The sequence below is a fragment of the Priapulus caudatus genome, unplaced genomic scaffold, assembly GCF_000485595.1.
Source record: "Priapulus caudatus unplaced genomic scaffold, Priapulus_caudatus-5.0.1 Scaffold345, whole genome shotgun sequence".
Taxonomy (NCBI): Eukaryota; Metazoa; Priapulida; class Priapulimorpha; order Priapulimorphida; family Priapulidae; genus Priapulus; species Priapulus caudatus.
The window spans coordinates 170,853-198,295 of NW_014577406.1; the positions used below are offsets into that span (position 1 = coordinate 170,853).

Sequence of the window (27,443 nt, forward strand, 5' to 3'; positions counted from 1 at the left end):
CATTATATTTCTATGGCACAGTTAAGATGTTAATCCAACAATAGCTAGTTTATTGCCTTCCTATCTTGCCGCATCTATAGTTAGAATCACCGAACTTAAAACAACTACTATCTTCCTTAACGGAGCTGACATGTTCACGAGTTAATGTGTTCTCGTATAGATGAGCGCGATAGTAAAGTAACCCTAAACCTGACTGCAGAATAACAGACTATATATCTAGGATTCGTGAGCATGAACACGTTTCGCTCCATCTCGTCGAAAGAGAATTATTAATCACAGTTTTCTTCGCTTTCAATGACTTCGTGCGTATGCGTATATACGTGCCATAGATAGGCCTACCCACGGTGTGAGTCAACTATAGTCTTTAAACACGGTATGCATCGAATCGGATGTCTGATTCAAAATGACGAGCGATTTTTTCCGCGATTTCTTTCGACGTTTAGGGACTTGAACTGCATGGCAAACCGAAATCTTACGTGTCAGCTGTTCCCGCCAATAAATCCTTATACCGTTGGAGCTCTGACTGTTGGGTCATGTCCAATTCGTGTCCAAAGAACACGGCAAAAATATTCGAATCGTTATGAAGAGCCATTATAGTGTCTACGTTACGTAGGCCCCACGTCTTATTTAGTGTATTCGACTGATTCTGAAAGTTCTGTGGCTGAGCCCATGAAAGAGAGAGAGAGAGTGAGTGAGAGAGAGAGAGAGAGAGAGAGAGAGAGAGAGAGAGAGAGAGAGGGCGTGTGTCGGAGAGAGAGCGAGAGAGAGAGAGAGAGTGTGAGGGGAGAGAGTGAGAAAGGGAGAGAGTTTGGAGAGTGCATGGATTCCTAACGAGTCGCGGGATCGGCATAACAGACTGCGAAGCATGTGCTGTTTCTTCTCAATAACAGCTTTTCTATTTAGGAGCCAGCAGCTGACTCGTGCCAAGCGGTTCGGGCGTAACGCATATACACGCCACGCACACACACACACACAGGCACAAACACACGCTCACGCACGCACGTGCGCGCACATACGCATACGCGTTTACACCCCGATGACACGTACGGCGCGAGTGAACGATTGAAATATGTACATGAGTCATCGCTGCTGACGGGGCCTCGCCCATAATCACCCGCCGCCCCGACATACACTCACCCACGCACACACACCCACCAACGCACACACACACACACACGCACACACACCCCCGCTAGCGCGCCCGTCTAGTACGTATAACAGGATAAACGGCGATCATAGTATAGCGTTGCATTCGACTGTTTGAATAATTTTTCAGCTGTTTGAATTTCTAGGCTGTTTAAATTTCTCGGCTGTAACGTTTGCCGACGTGTGCGTCTGCGACGTGACCGTCCCGTGATTGTAGCGTCGGTGTCACCGGGACGATGCGCATCGCGCGCGCGCGCGGATGTGTGTGTTGTGGTGTGTGTGTTGTGTGTGTGGAGGCGTGTGCGTGTGGTGTGCGTGTGCGTGTGCGTTGCGTGTGTGTTGTGTGCGCGCGCGCTGTGTGCGCTGGCTGTGGTGGTGTGCGTGTCGGGTGTGCGCAGAGCGCATCGCGGCGTGGTTCGTGTGTGGCGCAGCGCTGTGTGTGTGCTGCGCGGCGCGCGCGCGCGCGTGTGTGTGTTTGTTGTGCCGCGGCGCGCGAGCGCGCTGCGCGCGCGCTGGGAGCCGCCGCGTCGTGCGGTGCTCTGGTGTGTGGTAGTGTGTGTGTGTGGTGTGTGTGTCGCCGGCGGGCGCGTNGCTACATAATCGCTAACTCGAGTTAACGCTTAACTCGAGTTAAGGTTCGTCGTGTAGACGAGGCTTATATATTGTGATAGATAAATCGTGGCATAGAATGTCATTGCTGCCCTAGTATGGTCACTCAACTCAAAAAAGTATTTGCCAATCATTTTGTATGTGACGCAAGATTATATATCGTACTTCACATACACAAGCAAAAGTTTGTAATCAAGTATTTTTCTTGTACACTTCTGTACATGTCAAGCATTAACAAGAATATATTATAATACTCGATTATTATACACAATCAAGACCATGAATAGGGACGAATTAAGGATCGTACAAACTCTCACATATATATATGTCAATTTACTGAAGCCGAGGCCGCCCACCTGGGCTTCATGATGTCACCTGCTGCCACCTATGGTGACGTCACGTCCTGATGAAGATTTCCCGAAGGGAGAACGAAAATTTCGAAAAGATTCGTTAATTTCTTGGATTTAACACAAGATAAATATGAATTCATAGTTTTCAACGAAATGCAATGAACCTATTTCATTCAATATAGTACTCGGCCAAATTTAACTGCATGCAAACTCAATTTAAACAGGGTCTTTTTATTTCCAATTGGAATTTGGAAGAGATAACCTTGCTTTTTTAATAATTGGACAAAATATAAGCATAGTCCCTACACGCCTATAACTGGTTCTAATTTATAGATTAAGCAAAAATATAATAGTTAGTGTGTGGTGTGTGGTGGTATCATTACAATATACCCAAAATATGGTTTTTCGTGTGAAACGAAATATGAAGCTGAATATATTGGCTGAGCATCCACAACTACTGCTTAGAAACTACCATAAATGAGCAGGAGTCGCCATGACAATATACACACATCTACGTATATACAACATTTCATGTATTATAAACTGTGAGATCTTCCTTCATGCACTTTCTGGGTCTGCCTTGGCTGACATGATGGGTGCGGGGCGGGCCTGCTGCTTTTTCTTACCAGCTTTCATACTCACTGCCGATCGCCCCCTGAAACGTACGGCACAACAGAATGGCCGGTCACAACTAGATATCATTTCTGATCCCATGAACTTTAAACGAGATAAACTTTTGATGTACTTGGAAGTTCTGCAGTTGCTATTTTTCAGTTCTAAATGCGTTCGGGTTTTTGTGAGCAAATACGCTTCACATTACAGCAGTGAGCAGATAAAAGCGATAAAATCATACATTACAAATTCCCCGCACCTTATTAATAAACCAGAACTAATTTTTCTATCATGGTCTTGGTTTTCCTACTAATAGGTTACTTATTACTTCTACTAAATGCACATTTCTGTCTGCATACCACATTTTAACCCTTAGCAGAAATACACATTGTAACTTTAGGCATATATTATATGTAAAACAGCTATATCATTATATTATACAACGTAACTATGCTTTTTTCGTATTTTTTGTGGGATAAGTTTATTGGTTGGTGGTCAGGGTGTTAGCCAGGAAAAAAAATTAAGGAGTCTCACCATCTGAGCTATATTGACATGGAACTATATGAAGGATATGATTTTATTTTCATGCAGGGGTAAAATTGGGCCGCCCTTATGTCGTTTCTATCAAATTTCATTCGTCTCATCTAAGAATAGGCCGTCCAAAAGATGGGTAGACGGGCCTCTAGCTAACATACTGTTGGTGGTACAACATAAACTGCTGGAATCCAATTGGCTATCTAATCAATAAATCTAAAATCGCTAGGATTGCACTGCAACCAATCACGGTTGATATCCACACTATGGCCATTCAACTGGCCGATTGAAGTTTTGCAAGCTTGTAATTTTTTGCCTGTTATTTCCACTCCTAAAATTAAACCTGCAGCTATACCACTAAGCAATTTCCATGATTTTTATGGGGTGGAATTCAAATAAAAATTTAAGGTCATGCGTATAAAACGCTCCAATGCTACTTTAATGTTCGGAGGTAGGTAAAACTTACTGTTTCTGTAGCTGAGCTTGCTGCGCCTCGTACTGCTGCACCTGTGCCTGCGGCACCATCTGAGCTAGCTCCAACGACTTCTGTAGCCGCCGCAAGATTTCGTAATTCTCCCGGCCACGGACCTGAATAGAGGAATTATACATTACAATCTCTTTCGTTAGCGTCTTGCAGGCACGGGGAACGTGGCTGTGAAATAGTTATGCTTGCAATGAACAGTCCATCAAGAAAGCTTCAACAGTTGTAGCACATGATGCGCGTGGGCCCAGATGAACCAATTTCATTCGTGTTTTTTAATATCAGGGTGTCAAAATTTATAAATAGGTAGAAAAATGCTTTCTATCCTCAGGAAAAGTGACAGCTAAAACTTTTTCGTAGTTTTACAGTTCATGGGAAAAATTAATAGCAAAGTGGATAACAGCTATTCACAGCCTTGGGTGAACATGCTAACGTTCCTGAGAAGAGGAGATGTTATGTTCATACCCAGAATATTAAGCTTACTTAGAATAGTGTGATTTGATCATACAAACACAGAAACAGTGTTGCTCATTTCACTACAGGCAACTCTGTTGTCAATGTCACCTCTATAGAACCTCAATATCTATTAAGGACACTATTGACGTTTACCACCTCTATAGAATGGACAACTGTCTATAAATCTCTATAAAGAAACTTGCAATTCCCCTTGAATGTCAGTCATACAGTGAAAGCACCTCTACAGAACAGACACGCACCATTTATAAATGACACTTTTTACGTTTCCCCGAATGGTTGTTACACCTGGAATAGACACCTATCAATAACGGACACATCTGATACTTCCCTTGAGTGACCCTCATATACAGTCAAACCTCGGTTATCCGAACATCAATTATCAGAATTTCAGATTATCCGAACAAGATCTCGAGGTCCCGTGAATATTTAAAGGAATCCTTTACTCTAGGTTCTCGGGTTATTTTCAGTTAATTTAGGTTAAAATTACGCTACATAAAAAGTTTCATGGTTCAATGACCATTAGAAAGATTTTTTTTTAATGTTTTAAAACTAACAACTACAGTTTGATAATTTTGATTACAACGACGGTGGCGCCACTCAAAGCGCATGATCTGAAAAGTTGCGCAAAAAAACTTTCCAGCCAAGGGCTACAGACCGAGCTATTAATTTAAAAGCAAAAGGATTGTAATATCTTATAAACGACATATAGTTTCAGTTATATAATGGATAAATTTGTCCTAAAATGAACATCGTTCGGTTAAATAGCATTTAGGTATAAATGTAATTGCACCTTTGTGATTAGCCCTCAGTCTGTAACGTGCAAAATATATTGGGAAATGCGCAACTTTTTCAGGGTGGCACGGTTGCGGGTGTCAATGGCGCCGTTCAAATTTCGTAGCGTTGATGTATAATTAATTATAACAATTAAATTAGGTATCTGGTAACAAGTATATTAATACGTGTGGGTATAGACGATTTGTTATTCAGTAAGTACAGTTGTATGCAGTAAAATCCTAGAGTCTAGTATCCCTTTAACGGTAATACGATCAGATCAGTTATCCGAACAATCAGTTATCCAAACAAAATAATCACCGCCCGACTCGTTCGGATAATCGAAGTTTAACTGTTGGTGTATACCTGCAACATGAACATTTCGTCATCTGCATGGAGTTCCGGTCTCTTCGCGATCGTGAACTCAGTCGTCTGACTAGACACCTTGGCGAGCTTCGAAGGGCGTTTTTCGTGCACGCCTTTCTCCTCGCCCTTCCTGTCTCGGCTCGGGCACGCACACACCCGCACGCTTACCGGCCTTCTTCCTAGCACCTTGCCACTGCAACGTAGAAATATTGAGGGCTCATTACAGCGTCGAATTTTAACGGTAATCGGTAACTTTGCGAATGTCGTCAATCACTGTTAAATCTTGGTCTAAACCAAACCAAAAGTTACTGTGTGAATTAAAAGCAGATGTTTAGAATGCAGATGCACAAGTATCATTTTAAAGCAGCTACCTGGCTTTCGTGAAATCGTTAAACAGCTTTAGGGATAATAAATCATGTACATCTCGCCATGACAGCGGCTCACCACTATTTCTTTTTTATGTAATCTTTAAATATTAATAAAACAACAGAAATCTAAAATAATCCTAATCATATTAAACTTGAGCATTTTTCTCAAATCATTGAGAAGACTATATATATTAATTTATGATGTAACACATGTCAGTTGTTAACACAACACATCCAATGAGAAAGTGCATGCAAATTGCGGTCGTGGCCACCATGCTCCATTAAGATGTCTTCCTGCGCACCTTTTTGTAACAAACCACTGTAAAAACGCAAGTAAATAACCTACTACTGATACACAACTTTAACTGAGCGTTAGCTTTGAAAATAAAACTGTAAAAATATGTATCAAGCCTATATTTGCTAAACGAAAATACAACTCGAAAATCGCTTTTCGCTGCGGTTCTGTATAATGGCGGTTCTGTGTATAGGTTCATTTATTGATGACGACGTGATACATCACAACATCGCCGCATGTTGATACATACCGCTGTTTGAAACATTCGACCCAACATTTTCACTTTGTAGTCTAAAAGCTTTGAATGAACGTATTCACAAGCAATTTTTGTTTAGCTATCACACATATATACGCAAGTACAATCGTGCAATGTTAAAATTATTAATATTTGCCTGATTTTGTTTGCCGCTTGAAATTTCGTGGGAAGGCAAATGTTCAAAAAATTTCCATTTTCAAAAAAAAAATTAAAATTTATCAGAAAAATAAAAAAATCTGATATGTCAATATGTGATATTATGTCAATAAAAAACAAAACAAAAAACAAGCAAACATTCTCAGTTAGATGCAATGTATATCGACGTATTTTGACCCAACAATCACCCCAAGTGATATATCGAAGTATTTCAACCCAGTTGTCTACGCAGCTCGAACAGCGTCGATCTCTTATCGGCGGTATTGTTGATGTCCCTGTTCACTGCAGCACAGGTGAAACTCGATTTATGCAAGCGGCAGGACCACTGACATTCTGTATACAATGTCATAGGAACAACGTTGTCCAGTATATACTACTGGTAGTGAAACGCTGGTAGTAATACGTCCGAAAAATTGCACACATCAATCGGCTTATTAAAAAAATAATAAAAAATAATAAAAAATCCCTACCTACCCTACCTAATTTTTTCAAGACCGTTCTCGGAAACACATCATTTATTTTTTTAGGCCTTAGCGCAATACCCGTGCAAAAGGTGGAGAGTATCCTTAAACAATACTTCTCAATGAAATGCACAAAATTAGACAGTTTTGTGTGCACGCGTGAAAAACATGTACAAACTTGTCTAGCCTGAACGACATCGTAAAAAAATCCAAGTGAGCCATGGTCATCTCGCGCAAACAGGTAGGACTGCTTCACAGTTATGGCTGGAGCATGGATACGAATGTAGCGATGCGAAAGGATGTGAGCAAAAGTTAATATAAATGTGACATAGTGAGTCATGCTGATCAAGCGACCAATAACGCGAAGCATGGGGGTAATAGATGTGCAATTGTATTTGGTAAGGTGATAAAACCACCTGTATAATATCCACCTGCATAGTATACGAGGTGAAATAGGCTAATGGGGATTCAGACAGGTTAAGCAAGGGATAGGAGGGCTCTACAAGCAAGCTAGACAGGCAGATGAGGACAGCCCCCAGGGGCTACGCTTCATCTGGTATGTTAACGTTGCAACTTGTACTGTGTGTCTTCGACTGTGTTTTAAAATGAAGTTTCATGTGTCGGTAACCGCTTGATGCTGCCGAGTATACGTCTATCGACACCCCGACAGATGCTTCATTACAGCACTGAGCGCACTCCGACGCTCTCCTAGGGACAATCATTTTCCGAGATCGCGGAAAACGGACGAAAAACACGGAAACGGCCATTGGAAACAGAAAAGATGCTTTCAAACGGAAAAACGAGGAAAACGTAATTTGAAAATATTACAACATGGAAATTTCAATAAAATCACACAAAAACCGTCGACAATAGCATTGGTATTGATAATTATGGTTTACATTCAGACAAGTTTCAGAGTGAAATGACTTACAATTACGACTATTGGTAGCCCTGTGTTTCGGTGCTTTTTTTCATGCAAATATATGTAAACGGAATTTTGCATTTTTGGTGTGTACAATCTCTTATGGCAAAACGGAATTTCCATTTTTTCTTTACTTTGAAACGGAATTCATGATTTTCCCAAACGGAAAAGGCAATATTTTGAAATGAAAAATCACCGTCCCTACTCTCCCTGTCACTCACTCATTCTCCAGCGTGAAGACGAGCTGTATGGGCCGTCGGTTGAGGCCGCCTACGCACGAATTGTAGCACATGAACTGGTAAAGGTTGGTGACGTCGGACGCACCCGCCTGCGGAGCCTCGATCGGAACGATAACGCTGTGTCGCGACGTCACGGGGTCGTCGTGGTACTGTGCGTGCGGATTGTCGCAGCGCACAAGGTGGTGCGGTGCCGGGTGAACTGGAAGTAATGCAAGCAACAACGTGAAGATGCGCACGTGGCAATCACATGGGTAAACGCAGCAGAGCCCGTCCGAACAAAACACGGGGCAACGTGAACGAGCGCGCGCACACCTTGCACATGTAGAGCTGGGTTTACACTACCCACTTTATGTTTGCGAATTCGCGAGTGGACCAATTTCGCAATTCGGCAACTCCGAGTTGGCAAAAACAGAACTCTGAGCTAATCTCCCAAATAGTTGTTATCGACCAATTGCCGACTTTCGCATTTACATTGCCAATTGTCGGTTGTACAGTTGGGAAAATGGTCCAATTCGCCAACATAAAGTCGGTAGTGTAAACCCAACTTAAAGCCACACATACGTAATGGCCAGTAACAATTACAGCATTCGCCGATATAGCTAACTACACCGGCAGCTTACCGTTATTCTCGCTCGCATTCGCATGGTTGGGACAGCGCTTGACGATGTCCTGCACATGCTCAGGCTTCAAATAAATTGCCATCGCGCGGATGAGGCTGCCTGCTGGCGGAGGTAGCGCCGTCTTGAATAGCACTGGACAGGGAGTCAGTGGCTTTACATAAAGCTTGTTGGTCTCCACGGAAAACTGCAAACCATAACCAAAGTTAGCACCAAGATTGCGACTTTTACGTTTACACTTCCGATTGTCGGTTGTACAACAGCGAAACTGGTACAATTCGCCAATTTGACCGCATGAGGTCGGTAGTGTGAACCCAGCTTTAGTAAAGGAATCGACAGTAAAAGCATTGTAAAAAAAAAGATGGCTTCGTGAAAGTTATTACTGAAAGGACATGATGAAAACCCGTAAACACTAAACAATAAAATGCTTCCTGAAAGTTAAACGATAATGATGTTATTAAGAATTTGTGGGCAGTAAAGAATAGATTGTTTCGTGAGATATAAACCAGGATGTACAGATGATTGCACACGGATGCAGATTGATACTAGATTAATGTGACAATTAACATTGTTGGAGACCACAATGTAATTCAGGTCCATATAAGGAATGTGAGATGTGTACTGGGAATATAAATAATGAAGTATTACGTAAAGCCTAGTGCAAACTTGCGACTTTTTCATGCAACTCGGCTGCGATTCTAGAATCGCAGTCGAAATTGCTGTGAAATCGCTATGTCTGCAGGAACGTGCAACTGCAACTCGTAGAGATTCTGGTCGCTTGCAACGAGTTGCAAGAAATCAAACTAGTTTGATTTTCAGCAACTGGTCACTCCCAATCGCTCCGAAATCGCTTTGAAATCGCTTCGAAATCACATGTGTGCGCACACATGGTGAAGCGCGCGACCGATCGCATGCGGTTGCAGGTTGCAGCAACGAGCAACCAAAAGTCGCAAGTCTGCACTAGGCTTAAAGCCGCACTATGCGCATCCAAACGCTAATTTTTCCAGTACTAGACTAGCAAATACTTCGTGTCATGCATAATCACACTACCTTATGGCAAAATAAACTCTAGTTCCTCCCATTTCAGTGCACGTTTGCTTAAAATCCACAAGAAAGAGGTGCGAAATCTGGTAATCTGACGCCAACGCTAAATTGTTTGCCAAAACAATTTCGCCAAGAATCGGTTAGGTGACGTCACATGTTTTTATCTTTGCTACACCCATACCGCTGTACCGCAGCACCGCTCCACGGTTCCTTGGCAGAGCAACGCGAAAGTGTCAACAACATCGGAGAATTTGAACAAAATTGGAGGTATTTTCAAATGCCTTTTATAAGACAACGCGCAGTGACATGGGAGGAACTAGAGTTTATTTTGTCATAAGCATGGATGCTATTTGTAAGTATTTGCTAGTCTAGTACTGGAGAAATTAGCGTTTGGATGCGCATAGTGCGGCTTTAAGGGAAACACACATACAACTCATAAACATCGAACAGAATAGAGAGTATATATAAGTATATTGAATTTTACCCCCACCCAGCAAGCATCGAACGATCGATTACGATTCAACACTCCCTTTCACCTTTCGTTTTACATCTAATGTAACAATAACCACATGTGACTACAAAATATGTACGATGTTCCACTCACGGTCCATACTGCACGCTTGGTGTTCTCTGCAGGTGAAAAGAGCACCTCAAAGTTATACTCTCCGCTGTACGGGGTGCTGAAACAGAAACGCCATGCACCCTTGACTTCTCTCAAGCCTTTCAGGTCCAAGGTTCCTATGTGGCCTTCCAATTATAACTAGAGCATAAACTGTGTTATCAGACACTTCTACAGAATGGGTGGATATCTGACTACAGAGGGAAGTTTTGACATTTCCATTGAGTGGAAGGTATACGGTGAAACCACCACAATAGAAACTTGTTTATAGGGAACACGACTATTCCAATGATAGGCAGTAATTACAGTAAAGCCATCTCTATAGAAGGAACACCCACTTATAAATGACAATTAGGCATCTCCCTCGAGTTACCATTATATATACACAAAGCTGTGCTTTACCTCACCTTTAAAGTAAAATGGTTCAAAGTTACAAACACACATCCAAAATTCTTCCCACCAGCTAACTCCATTTTGACAGATTCATTGATTTTCATTCAACTGTATCAGCAGTTAAAATGTGTTACTTACTTTGAGGGTATGTGAGATGGCACAGAGACAGGTGGCACATGTGATTGCGATGGTGCTACCTGAAAGTAAAAACAGCGAATGTCATTTACCTGGGTCCTTGTGTTATGATTCACTATGCTCATTTACAAAACTGTACTATACGCGAACACTTTTTATGCTGACTGGCTGAAGAACGTTGATATTTACAAGATGCATTTGTTACACACGCATAAAATACACAAATACATAGTCACTTACAACATCTTCATGCTTAATGTGAACGGTCGGCTAAACTGCCAACATGGCGCCATGTATTAGATGACACGTGACCTCTATTAAATCACTACCGTTCCATTGCCCTGTTGGGTGTGGGGGTGTGACACATCGTCTGTCGATTAATCGGAGGGTCAGCAACCTGTCCACTAAGTCTGATGTGTTCATGTTTTGTGGTTGTATTAGGCTAGTTAGCGTGTGCGCCACTCGCATACTTAGGGATATGGGTGAATTCCAAATGGTAACTTTTTCAGGCAATGTCTGTACGACTGTTTTCCAGGTACAAATTTGATGTACGTGAGTAAATTTGCAATACATTTTTAAAACACCGGTCATCGTGTCACAAAAATCGCATGGAAATACAGCTTAACCACATGCCTATCTAGCTTTAATAGTGCCACTCGGCTAAACACAGTCTGAATAATTATTTCAACTGCTGAAATTCAATTCTGAATTATATGACCCTACGGAGAATTTAATAGTGGTCTACTGTCAGATTGTAAACTTGTCAGCAACTTTATCGCGTTTTACACCAACAGATGGCAGCACGAGCTTAAAACACATCAGCTGTGCAAGCGGGTCTACTTTCTTTCTGCTGAACATCGACCATGCTTTGTGACATGCGAGACATGCCGTATCAACGACATAAGGCGCGTTCACACGGACGTTTTTGGCCCGAGTCTAATTAGGCCCGTGCCAGATTTGGTCCTATCGAAAACGTCGGACCAGGCCCGAGCCAAATTTTAGCACCAGCTTTTGGCGAGCGGTAGATGCCGCGAGTGTCGAACGTGTACTTCGACGAAATAAAGTCCAAAACAGTATAAAAATTCGAAAAATTTGATCAGGATGCACGTTTTCAAGATTGATAATTGAACTCGGAACGGATGTAAACACTCTGAATCGTACACAACGCCATCTCGCGACATACTGCCAAAGTATCTGTGAGATATTGGTGCAATAAATTTATTTGAATTTGAATTTGAATTTGACAGACAGTATTCACTTGCGTACGTGTGAACGCTCCGACTCAAACCGGCCCGAGCCAAACCTAGACCATTTGGCTCGAGCCAAGCATGACCGTGTGAACGCGACTATATATCTGTTGGTGCTTCGAAGCAATCACACACGCATGCAACACCTATTTCCCAGCTGATACAACTGAAACTGAATCCTTATCCCTATTATATCAAGTATATCGCGCAGTACATGTGTAAAATATAAAAATGTATAATACACTGCAACCTAATGTATTACACTTACGTCATAGTGTTATTATAACGCAGCGAGCCGAAACCATCTTACATGTGTTTTTTTCTAATCATTACATGCTACCGCAGAAAAACAAATTATATTACTTGCCTACTTATGTAAGAAGAAAAAAATGATATTACCCAATTGAAAACCTGGACCTACTTTACTCACCTCATGATTGCCATCACCAAATGGTGGAAGCTGTAAATAAAGAGAAAAATGCCGGGAATTATTACTAAAATAATATTGACAAAAAGACAAAAAGACAATAACACACAATATGGATTGAACAGTTTATTGAGATATTGAATAGGGATCAATCCGAAAACATGCCGAACTGATAATGCTGACTGAGTGCACAGGCACTTGGAGCGTTTCAATAAGGTAGTATCGAAAGCAAAGACCTCGAAAACGAAGACCTAAGACCTAAGACCCCGAAAACAAAGACCTCTCGAAAAATATACTGAGGCACTAAAAATCTTCGTTAATTGGTGTTTCGCAAACATTGTCTACCATATCCGCAAATAATAGCAGGGTCTTCGTTTTCGAGATTACCACCCCCAAAATCTCGAAAACGAAGACCACCGACTATCAATGTAGACAACACTAGAATTAAAGGCATTTATAACAGTGGGAGACTAGAGATAATTTTTCACAAGAAAACACAGGCAACCCGTGCACGGTTTATTTGGAACAACAACCATTGCTTCTCGACGGCGGAACGTAATGTTCTAAAAGAAAGCGAAAGTACTGTATAAATATCGGATAGAGTGTGTTGTTTGAGCAGCAGGCTTGTCTACATTGATAGTCATTAATTCGGCTTAAAAATGGGGGTCTTCGTTTTCGAGATTTTGGGGGGTAATCTCGAAGACCCTGCTATTATTTGCGGATATGGTAGACAATGTTTGCGAAACACCAATAACAAAGATTTTTAGTGCTTCAGTATATTTTCGACAGGTCCTTGTTTCGAGGTCTCAAGTCTTAGCGTCTTTGTTTTCGAGTCTTAGTCTTAGGTTTCGTTTTCGATACTACCTTTCAATAAAATAAAATGCCTAAATAAATACGAAATCTATTTACTACCAAAGCTCTACTAGTAGCACTGTATATTTATGTGTCAGTGTGCAGCAGCAGCCAGCGAGTTGCTCATAGGGTCAGAGTCATACCTATGTGTCCCGCTACCTATGTGTCCCGTACCTATTGTGTCCAGTACCAGGTACTATGTGTCCGGACCTATGTGTCCAGTACCCGGTACCTATGTGTCCCAGTACCCCGGTACCTATGTGTCCCAGTACCCGGTACCTATGTGTCCAGTACCCAGGTACCTATGTGTCCCGTGCGTACCTATGTTTCCCAGTACACGAAACAAAGGATTTCAGGATTAAGCCTAGGCTGTTACGTCAGCAAACAAAAAAATTAAAATGTTTTTTTAGAATTTCAATACAAAACTGTCAGTTCAGTTCACAATTTTTGCATTAAGCGGGGGACACACCATGCGAAATTCGCATATTCATATTAATATATATTTTATATATCATTATAAATGTTCAATTTCCATTTATCGTTTTTTTCCATGACTTTTATATGACTTCCATATAATATATATTATAATGAATGCGATTAATTTTGAGATTAATTCAGAATATTTTCGTTTGTGTTAAAAGAATTTTGAGTCCCGTATTTAAAAGGTTGAGGCTGTAATTCAGTATTATTTCATTTGTTTAAAGACATTTTAAGGGAGACATACTGAGCATAGTTTTATTCTCTCATGACTTTAAATAGTACCCCCTTTTAAGATGGGGAACATTGGTACGGGAAACATAGGTACTGGGGACACATAGGTACCCGGCGTACTGCGGATACATAGGTACCGGGACACCATAAGGGACACATAGGTACCTGGGTACTGGGCACATAGGTACCGGAACATAGGTACCGGGACACATAGGTATGGACCCGTATTTAGTACCGCAGATGGGGTCGTTGTCGTATCAGCTAACAGATATGTACCTGAGGTAGTTTTAGGTTGTTTAGTATTATGTTTATATTTTTATATGAGGTATGTTAGGGTTAGGTTAGGGTTAGGGTAGGTTAGGGTGAGGTTAGGGTTAGGGTTAGGGTTAGGGTACACTTCTGTAGTACAGGTCTGGTACACTTTGTGTATACATATAATCAAGGCTCGACACTAGCGGTGGCCCGGTGGCCCGGGGCCACCAAAACTTGATGTCGGGCCACCAAAATTTCCAAAAGTTAAAATTTGGTGGCCCGAACGGGCCACTAAAATTTCAAAGTGTCTATGTGATAAAAATAATTGTTTCTTACGTGCTAATCTCATTCAAAAGAGAGCGAGCAATTCGCGGAGCGAGGGCACACGTACGCACGTGCAGCATTCTATACGCGGGCATACACGGCGCACGTTTAATCGAAGTCTACTGCGGCTGCAACAAGCCACATTATTGTGTTACATACATGCGTCCCGGAAGGGTCGGTACGGAGCGGGACACATGGGCAAAATACGGGACGTCTGGTCACCCTGATTGCTAGCTAGCTGCACTGGTTCTCACTGTTTCGGATCCAAAGCGAAACTGCCAGCGTTCGAAAGTTCGCGTAGAATAACTGAACTATTCCATGAAGATGATCAGTTTTTAATCCGAAGTGTAATATTAGTGCTTTGTAAGTTTATTTATGCATTTTCTCTGTCTTTACGCAACGAATATTTGAACTTAGTCTTAGACATGGCTGCTTTTTCTTTTTTAATGCATGGCGTACAGGCTACTTTGTTGATATAATTATGGTTCTACTTTATCTTATTACATCTGCAATATTTATTTTTACAGTTTCAAAGCCTGCCAGACATTTTAACTTTCATGAGATTAAATGTATATGTTTTATTTTAACATGAAAAGCCAATGTGTTGTTGTTTATTACAGTGCATGCTCTGTGACTTTGATCTTCTTGAACGTCTGAACTGATCGTTAGCATGTGCACGCGCGTGTTTAGATAAAAATAATGAGTAAAGTAGAAAAATGATATGCAAGATTCTTGGTGAAAATTTGATGCCGTGGAATGGATAATTCAAATGTATGCCTCAACATCAATGTCAGTGTGTGCATTTGTGTGGGTTTGCTTTAAAGACTTGTGCAAGTGCATCAGACGGCCCAATTTTCAATAATATACAATACGAGATTGAAAAAGATTTATAATGTTTTTCTTTGTGTTTTTTTCGGGCCACCCGATTGCATTTTCGGGCCACCAAAATTGAAAATCAAATTTTGGTGGCCCGATTCGGGCCACTAAAAAAAAAAGTTAGTGTCGAGCCTTGCATATATGTACCTCGGGTACATATCTGTAGTACCTGATACGACAACGACCCCTTCAGCTTTAGTACCAGGGTACGTTCCGGCAGTACCCTAGGGACATTAGACCCTCGTAGCCTAAGCGACTGCTAGTCTTGATCGGTACCGTCCCTTCTCACACGCTCGATATAGGGCGTGTGAGAAGACGGGTACCAGTCAACTGCCAGTCTACCTCATATGAGTCATAAGCAAATCTACCACGTGCGGCGGCGCTAGCGCATCGCCCACACTGGGAGACGTGTCAGAACTTGCATTGCTCGCGTAGTCTCCCTGCCACCACGAACCTGGCAGCACACACCGCTATACACGCATTACACGCTAATCACATAGGGTCTGCACGGAGACCATCGCAACACTAAATATTATCTTGATATTATCAAGAGCGGATCAATATACAGAGTGTACAACGGAAAAACGGAAATAGTGCATTTCACGACTACATTATTCTACTTTGCCTGCGAGTCTAGAATAATTTCATGGTATTGCATTAAGCAGAATCTTTGCTCTCTAAAACAAGGCCAACCGCTTGTCAATACGATACTCCTAGCGGAGATATCGGCTCCTAAACCTCCCCTCCACATGCAAACGCCACCTCGAATCCACTTCTGCCACCATCCTACACGCGGCTAAGCGTTGCTTCGTGAAAGTTCGGTTTTTCCGCGATAAATTTATGAATGGACGGCGCTTCGGTTATCATAGGTGACATTCGGGGCATCGCCTATGCCTTATCTTCCATTATCTTTCCTAGCACGGCTAACGCCGTCATGATGGAGCCGCTCCATCAAGTTTTTACAACGCAGCTCAGTTACTAAGTGTAGTAAACAGTACCAAATTTGGGCATATGACATCAATTATCAGCGCTCCAAGTGGTGACGGAAACCGATAGCCAAAATGCTTACCGCGTGTAGGATGGTGGCAGAAGTGGATTCGAGGTGGCGTTTGCATGTGGAGGGGAGGTTTAGGAGCGATATCTCCGCTAGGAGTATCGTATTGACAAGCGGTTGGTCTTGTTTTAGAGAGCAAAGAATTCTGCTTAATGCAATACCATGAAATTATTCTAGACTCGCAGGCAAAGTAGAATAATGTAGTCGTGAAATAGCACTATTTTCCCGTTTTTCCGTTGTACACTCTAGGTATTCCGCTCTTGATATTATAAGTGAGAACGAGAGTCAATCATCACCATCCGCATCGAAACTTCGAAGTTACCATACTATTGTTGGATAATATATCAATATATAAAACCATGATAGTTAATATGCGTCTAACCGCTCCTGTAGCTCACAAGCGGAAAGACAAACGCGCGTGGGAAATATAGCAGTCATGTGACTTACACAAACAAATGAAAACATGCATATAAGACAGAAAGCACGCGTAACGGCGCAACTACATCATCCGCGGTTCCTCTGATCTAGCATCTATATCATTCCCACTCTATAGATAACACCAAGAGTCCATAATAGAAATTATATTATTATTCTATCTGCTTCTAAGTTTTATATTCGTTTCTATATTCTTCTATCTTCTTCTTCTATTATGGACTCTTGATAACACTATAAGCATCTAGAGCACGTTCAAACATGTACGAGACACGAGACGATCGAGAGGCTGGCGTTTACTAGAAAGATATATGCGCGCGTCAAAATGACGAATGTGGCCACCTTGCCGCGGCTTTTCTCGATACATTTTGAGCTGCTGGTTGCTTGCACAGCAGTCAGCCAAATAAAGAAAAATAACGGGCACGTATATATTTCATATATATAGGCATATATTATCTCTATTATGAGCTCTTGATATATATATATATATATATATATATATATATATATATCAGAAGTAGATAATAGGGAATTCCCTATATTCCCTAATTCATTATTATCTACTTCTGATATATATGTAATTCTGTGCTCATAGGTAGTATCAGTATTAATGTACAATAAACGTCATCTTTATTAAAATATGATATTTGAAACAACCAAATTATGCAATAAATAACATATTAATATATGTGCAAATTGTGATACCAATAATAACTGCTCCATAGTTCTTTTCGATATTTCATTAATGTGAAAATAAGGGTAATCTGGATTTGTCAAATTAATGTGTGAAAATGAAGTTTAATAAAAGTTTTATCCCCTTCTTCTTATATATTCTTCTTATTTAATGATAAATAAATGTTAAATGGATCATTTCTAATATTCAAACTAAACACAATTGGTGAAATAAAAGTCAAATAGCAAAACAATTCATCCTACATAACCAAGATTACTGTCGGTCACAAAACACTCTATTTCCACCAGCTAGACTCAATGCGGAAAACGCGCAAAAACCTACGAGCACAAATTTTCCATTTCCCGAATAATCCCCCAATTCACACAAAACTGTGCCGCAAATCGACATATTGTTGCAGCACAAAGACGGCTATCCTGCGAACCCTCCCTCTTTCCCGCCACCTGACCGTACCGCTAGGGCACCCCTCGCATTTTTTGTCACTTCAAGGTTAGTGTCAAGGTTAACCAGGTTCCCACTCGCCTCAGACATACCTGGCCGAAGATCAGCATTCTTGGCTTCTTGTCGTACCACATCTCTCTCTCTCTTCGTAGTTTCCCTAAAATCTACCACTACTCTCGCGCAATGCAAGCACGCGAATAATCTCGGGGTTCCCCTTACAGGCTGATTATACTAGCAGAGAAATACACCGCCGACTCGTTTTGACTCGCGGCCAATGCTCGGCTAGCACCATATATTGACAGATAGGCTGGAACAAGTCTGAACACGCACCACGCTCAGGACACACAATCAGCGCACAGCACTGCTACGCGATCGACTTTATATAGCGCCTAACAGGAACACGCCTAACAGGAACTTTCGCAATCAGCTGTGAATGCTTCTTGCACCACGCTGTAACCCAACCAGGCTGTGTGACTAACGTCAATATACACAAGGTCCCCTAACCCTAGCAAAGACCGTTTCTTGGAGCTAACCACACTGCAGACTCATTTTAAAACGCGCGCAAAATTCCAAATTTCGCACCAGTGCAGCCGAGACGACTCGAAGGGCATGAATTCATGTTACCATCGATCATATCAGAGGTTAATAATGACAAATTTGTCATTATTAACCCCTGATCATATGTATGTAATACCTATGTACACTACATGTGTATGTATACATGTATATCAGGGGTTAATAATGACAGATACGATTATATTGTTATGCGATATAAGTTACAACATACACAAACGCAACCTGCAGTGGCTGCCGAGAGCCTACCCTCCCTTCTCCATTCTCTACCTTCCTTTGTTCCCTTGTACCCCTCTACCCTCTATATCTTTACTCCTTATATAGGGGAGGCTTCCCTCTCCGACCTGTGCGTGGTCACATCCTGCACTCGCCCAATCGCAGGTCCTATAGCCTAGTTAGGTTCGTCCACGTACCGTAAAGAACCAGTCCATATGATCGCCGGTCCAGCAGGCCTATTGTGATTGTGCTGCTGCTGCTGCTCCTGCTGCTGCATGTGTAGCAAACGCACACGTACCCACGCACACCGACTAACGTCACTGGTAGTTACTAGTACTAGTACTAGTAGTGCTGGTAACTTAGTAGTACTACTACTACTAGTACTAGTAGTAGTACTTAGTAGTAATTATTGTAACATGTACTTGTAGTAATACAAGTATTCGTAGCCGTAGGTGTGGAATGTAATACCAGACTGCGAGCAGGCGAGTTCCAAGTTTTTGTGGAAAGTTTTTCTGCACAACGTACAGCAATGACGGCCTCCCCTCGACCGCAGGGGTAGACGAAGTTTTTGCTATAAGCAGCACGCTGGTACGATCTAATAATTATAAGCAAAAACGGCAAAACGGGCTAGAGACGAGATGCACGTGCTCGCACGACGTGCCGCACGGGCCACGCGCTCGCACGACGCCACGGGGAGCGCGGGGTCAACAGGTTCATAAAAACCTCGCACGTACGGAGCCAGGTAATATAGCTTCGCTCTTAATATAGACTTATAGTTTTTCGAAACTTGAGCCTCCAAGGGCCTGTGCTCTAACAAACAATACAAGGCTTACACATGTGTGCGGTATGAACGTTCTTTTCTTTGTCAACATGTAGAAAGACGTGAACATTTAATGTAGTACACAGTTACGTCAAACTATTTTAACGACTACTATTACTATTAGGAGACTATTACGACACTATTCCAACGTTCGCTCACCTATGGAAAGAAATCTTTCGTCTTTTGGAACAACCTTACACTTGCACGCAGTACAACGGCCTAGCTGCCATCATATATCGATGGATGAAAGATCGATGGGTATGTATGAATTCGAAGGAAGATATGCTATATGCTGTATGCTGCCTACGGTCTATGAAGAGGGCTATGGTATGGTATTATTATGCGCTGCGCTCTGCTATATATACATGGTTGAACTATGACGTCATGATGCCAAACATGAGAGCATGGGGGGTAATAACACACATACCGCTCGTGCTTTTCCACATAACGGCTACTCGCGATTTACACTGTAAACAACGATCAATCAGCGGCGTACTAAGATGGCTACGAGAATGACACTGCGACGTCACAATTCCAGGTAGACTGGTGCGCACGATAACTCGGCGAAGAATCTTTGGCTACACTAAAGTCATAGTTACTGCAGCGTGTTGAACTGTCGATCGTGGCCCAGTCTAAGCCGAGTCGCCACCGATGGTCTGGAAAAATCTCTGGGACATGCGTCCAAGAGAGCCTCGTGGCGCCATCTAGGGGACGCGATAAGTACGAGAATAACTTCAGGGCGTTCAATTAAATAAATTACAAATCGCGTTTATAGACGCAAATAGTCACGCGCCAACCAAACAAAGTACCCATTACCACCATTGGCGATTTATTCTCGCCCTACGTGCAAAGTGGAAAGGCTTCTGCAAGCGCCAGAACTGCTCAATTGACCGATTCTCGGGCTTTCTGTACTACCCAAAGGGCCTTACGTATATAGTTATACATATTGGGCAGCGAATTGTCTCTAATGGCACCACCAGGTGGTGCTGTTCGCGCTTCGCGCGTATACCGGGCTGCAGACTGTCCAGGGTGATTCCAACTCCGTATAAGTAAATTTGAGTTTCTAATTTGATATTTAGCAACGTACCGTCCAATTGAAATAATCTTCGTTTGAAAAGGGGAGGGATTGTAGTGTTTACGCCTGAGGTCAGCTGAAACGTAACTAAGTAAACTAACCGTTCCGCAAACGTAAACAGAAAGTAGAACATAAACGTCTTGCTTATATACACTGTGAGGGGATTGGCATGAGCTTGCGATAAGAGCAGCATGGTGGTTGGACCGATTTTATTGTCTGAGGTACTGTGACTGTTTTAAGTTTTAGGTTTTGCAATTTATTTATGTTTGCACACGTAATTTATATTACTTATTACTAGTAGTAGTTCGGTCGGGTTAGTAATTGCTGAAAAAGTACTAGTAATATGTTATCTGGTAGCATTTCCACTCGCCAACAGGGCTGGTCAGACCAGACATTCTACTAGCCCTTAACTGATTTCTACTAGCCTTGGGCGAGCAGCGCGAGCGTTAGTTTCAAAGCCCTGCTTAATGTAAACGGTCGGCTAAACTGCCAACATGGCGCCATGTATTAGATGACACGTGACCTCTATTAAATCACTACCGTTCCATTGCCTGCTGTTGGTGTTGGGGGTGTGACACGTCGTCTGTCGATTAATCGGAGGGTCAGCAACCCCTGTCCACTAAGTCTGATGTGTCATGTTTTGTGGTTGTATTAGGCTAGTTAGCGTGTGCGCCACTCGCATACTTGGGATATGGGTTGAATTCCAAATGTAACTTTTTCAGGCAATGTCTGTACGACTGTTTTCCAGGTACAAATTTGATGTACGTGAGTAAATTTGCAATACATTTTAAAACAGCTCGCCGTCATCGTGTCACAAAAATCGCATGGAAATACAGCTTAACCACATGCCTTCTAGCTTTAATAGTGCCACTCGGCTAAACACAGTCTGATAATTATTCAACTGCTGAAATTCAATTCTGAATTATATGACCCTACGGAGAATTTAATAGTGGTCTACTGTCAGATTGTAAACTTGTCAGCAACTTATACCGTTTTACCACCAACAGATGGCAGCACGAGCTTAAAACACATCAGCTGTGCAAGCGGGTCTACTTTCTTTCTGCTGAACATCGACCTACTCTTGTGACATGCGAGACATGCCGTATCAACGACATAAGCGCGGTCACACGGACGTTTTTGGCCCGAGTCTAATTAGGCCCGTGCCAGATTTGTCCTATCGAAAACGTCGGACCAGGCCCGAGCCAAATTTTAGCACCAGCTTTTGCGAGCGGTAGATGCCCGCGAGTGTCGAACGTGTACTTCGACGAATAAAGTCCAAAACAGTATAAAAATTCGAAAAATTTGATCAGGATGCACGTTTTCAAGATTGATATATTGAACTCGGACGGAAGTAAACACTCTGAATCGTAACACAACGCCATCCTCGCGACATACTGCCAAAGTATCTGTGAGATATTGGTGCAATAAAATTTATTTGAATTGAATTTGAATTTGACAGACAGTATTCACTTGCGTACGTGTGAACGCTCCGACTCAAACGCGGCCCGAGCCAAACCTAGACCATTTTGGCTCGAGCCAAGCCATGACCGTGTGAACGCGACTATAGTATCTGTTGGTGCTTCGAAGCAATCACACACGCAATGCAACACTATTTCGCCAGCTGATACCACTGAAACTGAATCCTATCCCTATTATATCAAGTATATCGCGGCAGTACCATGTGTAAAATATAAAAATTATAATACACTGCAACCTAAATGTATTACATTATGTCATAGTGTATTATAACGCAGCGAGCGCGAAACCATCTTAAATGTGTTTTTTTCTAATCATTACATGCTACCGCAGAAAACACAATGTATATTACTTGCCTACTTATGTAGAAGAAAAAAAATGATATTACCCAATTGAAAACCTGGACCTACTTTACTCAACTCATGATTGCCATCACCAAATGGGTGGAAGGCTGTAAAAAAGAGAAAAATGCCGGGAATTATTACTAAAATAATATTGACAAAAAGACAAAAAGACAATAACACACAATATGGATTGAACAGTTTATTGAGATATTGAATAGGATCAATCCCGAAACATGCCGAACTGCATAATGCTGACTGAGTGCCACAGGCACTTGGAGCGTTTCAATAAAGTAGTATCGAAAGCAAAGACCTCGAAAAACGGAAGACCTAAGACCTAAGACCTCGAAAACAAAGGACCTCTGAAAAATATACTGAGGCACTAAAAATCTTCGTTACTTGGTGTTTCGCAAACATTGTCTACCATATCCGCAAATAATAGCAGGGTCTTCGTTTTCGAGATTACCACCCCCAAATCTCGAAACGAAGACCACCCGACTATACAATGTAGACAACACTAGAATTAAAGGCATTTATAACAGTGGAAGACTAGAGATAATTTTTCACAAGAAAACACAGGCAACCCATGCAGCGTTCATTTGCGAACAACAACCATTGCTTCTCGACGGCGGAACGTAATGTTCTAAAGAAAGCGAAAGTACTGTATAAATATCGGATAGAGTGTGTTGTTTGAGCAGCAGGCTGTCTACATTGATAGTCATTAATTCGCTTAAAAATGGGGTCTTCGTTTCGAGATTTTGGGGGGTAACTCGAAGACCTGCTATTATTTGCGGATATGGTAGACAATGTTTGCGAAACACCAATTAACAAAGATTTTTAGTGCTTCAGTATATTTTTCGACAGGTCCTTGTTTTCGAGGTCTCAAGTCTCAAGTCTTTGTTTTCGAGGTCTTAGGTCTTAGGTCTTCGTTTTCGATACTACCTTTCAATAAAATATAATGCTAAATAAATACGAAATCTATTTACTACCAAAGTCCTACTAGTAGCACTGTATATTTATGTGTCAGTGTGCAGCAGCAGCCAGCGAGTTGCTCATAGGGTCGAGTCATACCTATGTGTCGCCGCTACCTATGTGTCCGGTACCTGTGTGGTCCCAGTACGCATACTTGTGCGGTACCTTGCCAGTACGCCCCGGTACCTATGTGTCCCAGTACCCAGGTACCTATGTGTCCGCAGTACCCCGGTACCTATGTGTCCCAGTACCCCAGGTACCTATTGTCCCGTACCTATGTTTCCCAGCTACAACACGAAACAAAGGATTTCCGGATTAAGCCTAGGCTGTTACGTCAGCAAACAAAAAATTAAATGTTTTTTTAGTTAATTTTCAAAATACAAAACTGTCAGTTCAGTTCACATTTTTGCATTAAGCGGGGACACACCATGCGAAATTCGCATATATCATATAATATATATTTTATATATCATTATAATGTTCAATTTTCCATTTATCGTTTTTTTCATGACTTTTATATGACTTCCATATGATTTTAATATATTAATAATGAATGCGATTAATTTTGAGATTAATTCAGATATTTTTTCTTTTGTGTTAAAAGAATTTTGAGTCCCGTATTTAAAGGTTAGGCTGAATCAGTATTATTTCATATTGTTTAAAGACATATTTAAGGAGACATACTGAGCATAGTTTTATTCTTCATGACTTTAAATAGTACCCCCTTTTAAGATGGGGAACATGGTACGGGAAACATAGGTCTGCTGGACACATGAGGTACCCGGTACTGGGATACATAGGTACCGGACACATAGGTACCGGGACACATAACGGTACCTGGTACTGGGACACATAGGTACCGGGACACATAGGTTACCGGGACACATAGGTATGGACCCGGTATTTAGTACCCAGATGGGTCGTTGTCGTATAGGTACTACAGATATGTACCGTGAGGTAGTTTTAGGTGTTTAGTATTATGTTTATATTTTTATATGAGGTATGTTAGGGTTAGGGTTAGGGTTAGGGTAGGGTTAGGGTTAGGGTTAGGGTTAGGTTAGGGTTAGGGTACACTTCTGTAGTACAGTCTGGTACACTTTGTGTATCATATTATCAAGGCTCGACACTAGCGGTGGCCCCGGTGGCCGGGGCCACCAAAACTTGATGTCGCGGCCACCAAAATTTCAAAAGTTAAAATTTGGTGGCCCGAACGGGCCACTAAAATTTCAAAGTGTCTATGTGATGAAAAAATAATTGTTTCTTACGTGCTAATCTCATTCAAAAGAGAGCGAGCAATTCGCGGAGCGAGGGCACACGGACGCACGTGCAGCATTCTATACCGCGCGCATACACGGGCGCACGTTTTAATCGATCGTCTACTGCGGCTGCAACAACCCACATTATTGTGTTACAATACATGCGTCCCGGAAGGGTCGGTACGGGACGCGGGACACATGGGCCAAAATACGGGACGTCCTGGTCACCCTGATTGCTAGCTAGCTGCACTGGTGCTCACTGTTTCGGATCCAAAGCGAAACTGCGCAGCGTTCGAAAGTTCGCCGTAGAATAACTGAACTATTCCATGAAGATGATCAAGTATTTAATCCGAAGTGTAATTATTAGTGCTTTGTAATTTATTTATGCATTTCTCTGTCTCTTTACGCCAACGAAATATTGAACTTAGTCTTAGACATGGCTGCTTTTTCTTTTTAAATGCATGCCGTACCCAGGCTACTTTGTTGATATAATTATGGTTCTACTTTATCTTATTACATCTGCAATATTTTATTTTTACAGTTTTCAAAGCCTGCCAGACATTTTAACTTTAATGAGATTAAATGTATATGTTTTATTTAACATGAAAAGCCATTGTGTTTGTTGTTTTATTACAGTTCATGCTCTGTGACTTTGATCTTCTGAACGTCTGAACTGATGCGTTAGCATGTTGCACCGCCGACCGCGCGTGTTTAGATAAATAAATGAGTGAAAGTAGAAAATGATATGCAAGATTCTGTGAAAATTGATGCGTGGACTTGGATATATTCAAATGTATCCTCAATCACATCAATGTCAGTGATGTGCATTTGTGTGGGGTTTGTTTAAGACTTGTGCAAGGCATCAGACGGCCCAATTTTCTAAATAATATACAATTACTAAGCATTGAATAAAGGAGTTTTAATGTTTTTTCTTTGTGTTTTTTTTGTCGGCAGGGGCACCCGATTGCTATTTCGGGCCACCAAAATTGAAATACAATGATTTTGGATGGCCGATCGGCCCAGCTGAAAAAAAAAGTTAGTGTCGAGCTTTGCATATATGTACCTCGTCGGTACATACTCTGTAGTACCTGATACACAACGACCCCTTACAGCTTGTTAGTACCAAGGGTACGTTCCGGCAGTACCCTAGGGGACATAGACCACTTCGTAAGCCTAAGCGACTGCTAGTCTGACTGGTACCCTCCCATTCTCACACGCTCGATATCAAGGGCGTGTGAGAAGCGAGACGGTACCAGGTTCAACTCAAGTCTAACTCATATGGTCATAAAGCAAAATCTTACCAACGTGCGCGGCGGGCTAGCGCATGCGCCACACACTGGGGAGGACGTTTCAGCACTGCATTGCTCGCCGTAGCTCCTCCCCCACCCACGAACCTGGCCAGCACACAGCCGCCCTATACACGCATTACACGCCTAATCACATAGGGTCTGCAGCGGAGACCATATCGCAACCACTAAATATTATCTTGATATTATCAAGAGCGGATCAATACTAGAGATGTACAACGGAAAAACGGGAAAATAGGCTATTCACGACTACACTTATTCTACTTTGGCGCTGCGAGTCTAGAATAATTCTTTCATGTATTGCATTATAGCAGAATTCTTCTGCTCTCTAAAACAAGGCCACCGCTTGTCAATACGATACTCCTACGGCGGAGATATCGCGCTTCCTAAACGCTCCCCCCCACATTTGCAAACGCCACTCCGAATCCACTTCTGCCACCTATTCCTAACACGCGGCTAAGCGTTGCTTCGTTGAAAAGTTCGGTTTTTCTCCGCGATAAACATTTATGAATGACGGCCGTTCGGTTATTCATAGGTGACATTCGGGGGCATCGCCTATGCCCTATCTTCCATTATCTTTCCTAGCACGGCTAACGCCGCTCATTGGATGGAGCCGGCTCCATCAACGTTTTACAACGCAGCTCAGCTTACTAAGTGTAGTAACCAGTACAATTTGGGCAATGACATCAATTATCAGCGCTCCAAGTGGCTGACGGAAAACGATAGGCCAAAATGCTTGTACCCGCGTGTTAGGATGGTGGCAGAAAGTGGATCGAGGTGGCGTTGGCATGTGGAGGGGGTTTAGAGGCCGATATCTCCGCCTAGGAGGTATCGTATTGGACAAGCGGTTGGTCTTTGTTTGTACGAGAGCAAAGAATTTCTGCTTAATGAATACCATGAACATTATTCTAGACTCGGCAGGACAAAGCTAAGAATAGTATGTAGTCGTGAAATAGCAGCTATTTTCGCCGTTTTCCGTTGGTTTACACTCTAGGTATTATCGCTCTTGCATATTATAAGTAAGAACGAGAGTCATATCATCACCAATCCCGCCAATCGAAACTCGAAGTTACCATACTATGTTGGATAATATATTCAATATATAAACCATGATAGTTAATATGCGGTCTAACGGCGCTCCGTAGCTCACAAGCGGAAAGACACAACGCGCGTGGGCAAATATAAGCAGATCATGTGACTTAGCACAAACAAATAAAAACATCATATATGACCAGGGATAAGCGACGCA

General features: G+C 42.1%; 1 protein-coding gene across 7 annotated transcripts in view; it reads right to left on the reverse strand.

Annotated features, from left to right (window-relative positions):
- Positions 1 to 1,743: 1,743 nt before the first annotated feature.
- Positions 1,744 to 27,443, reverse strand: part of LOC106809334 (tumor protein 63-like) — a 30,392-nt gene continuing 4,692 nt past the window's right edge. For 3 of the 7 annotated variants that reach the window (XM_014812384.1, XM_014812383.1, XM_014812385.1), the window contains exons 4-11: positions 12,529 to 12,558; positions 10,855 to 10,913; positions 10,309 to 10,384; positions 8,664 to 8,847; positions 8,026 to 8,242; positions 5,347 to 5,539; positions 3,718 to 3,839; positions 1,744 to 2,760 (exon numbers count right to left, since the gene is read on the reverse strand). In XM_014812384.1, the coding sequence (XP_014667870.1) occupies positions 2,664 to 2,760; positions 3,718 to 3,839; positions 5,347 to 5,539; positions 8,026 to 8,242; positions 8,664 to 8,847; positions 10,309 to 10,384; positions 10,855 to 10,913; positions 12,529 to 12,558 (978 nt within the window). In that variant the 3' untranslated portion in view covers positions 1,744 to 2,663. Of the gene's footprint in view, positions 2,761 to 3,717; positions 3,840 to 5,346; positions 5,540 to 8,025; positions 8,243 to 8,663; positions 8,848 to 10,308; positions 10,385 to 10,854; positions 10,914 to 12,528; positions 12,559 to 18,250; positions 18,512 to 19,144; positions 19,254 to 27,443 lie in introns of those variants that run through there. The other 4 variants (XM_014812390.1, XM_014812389.1, XM_014812391.1 and 1 more) reach the window with 4 other exon arrangements.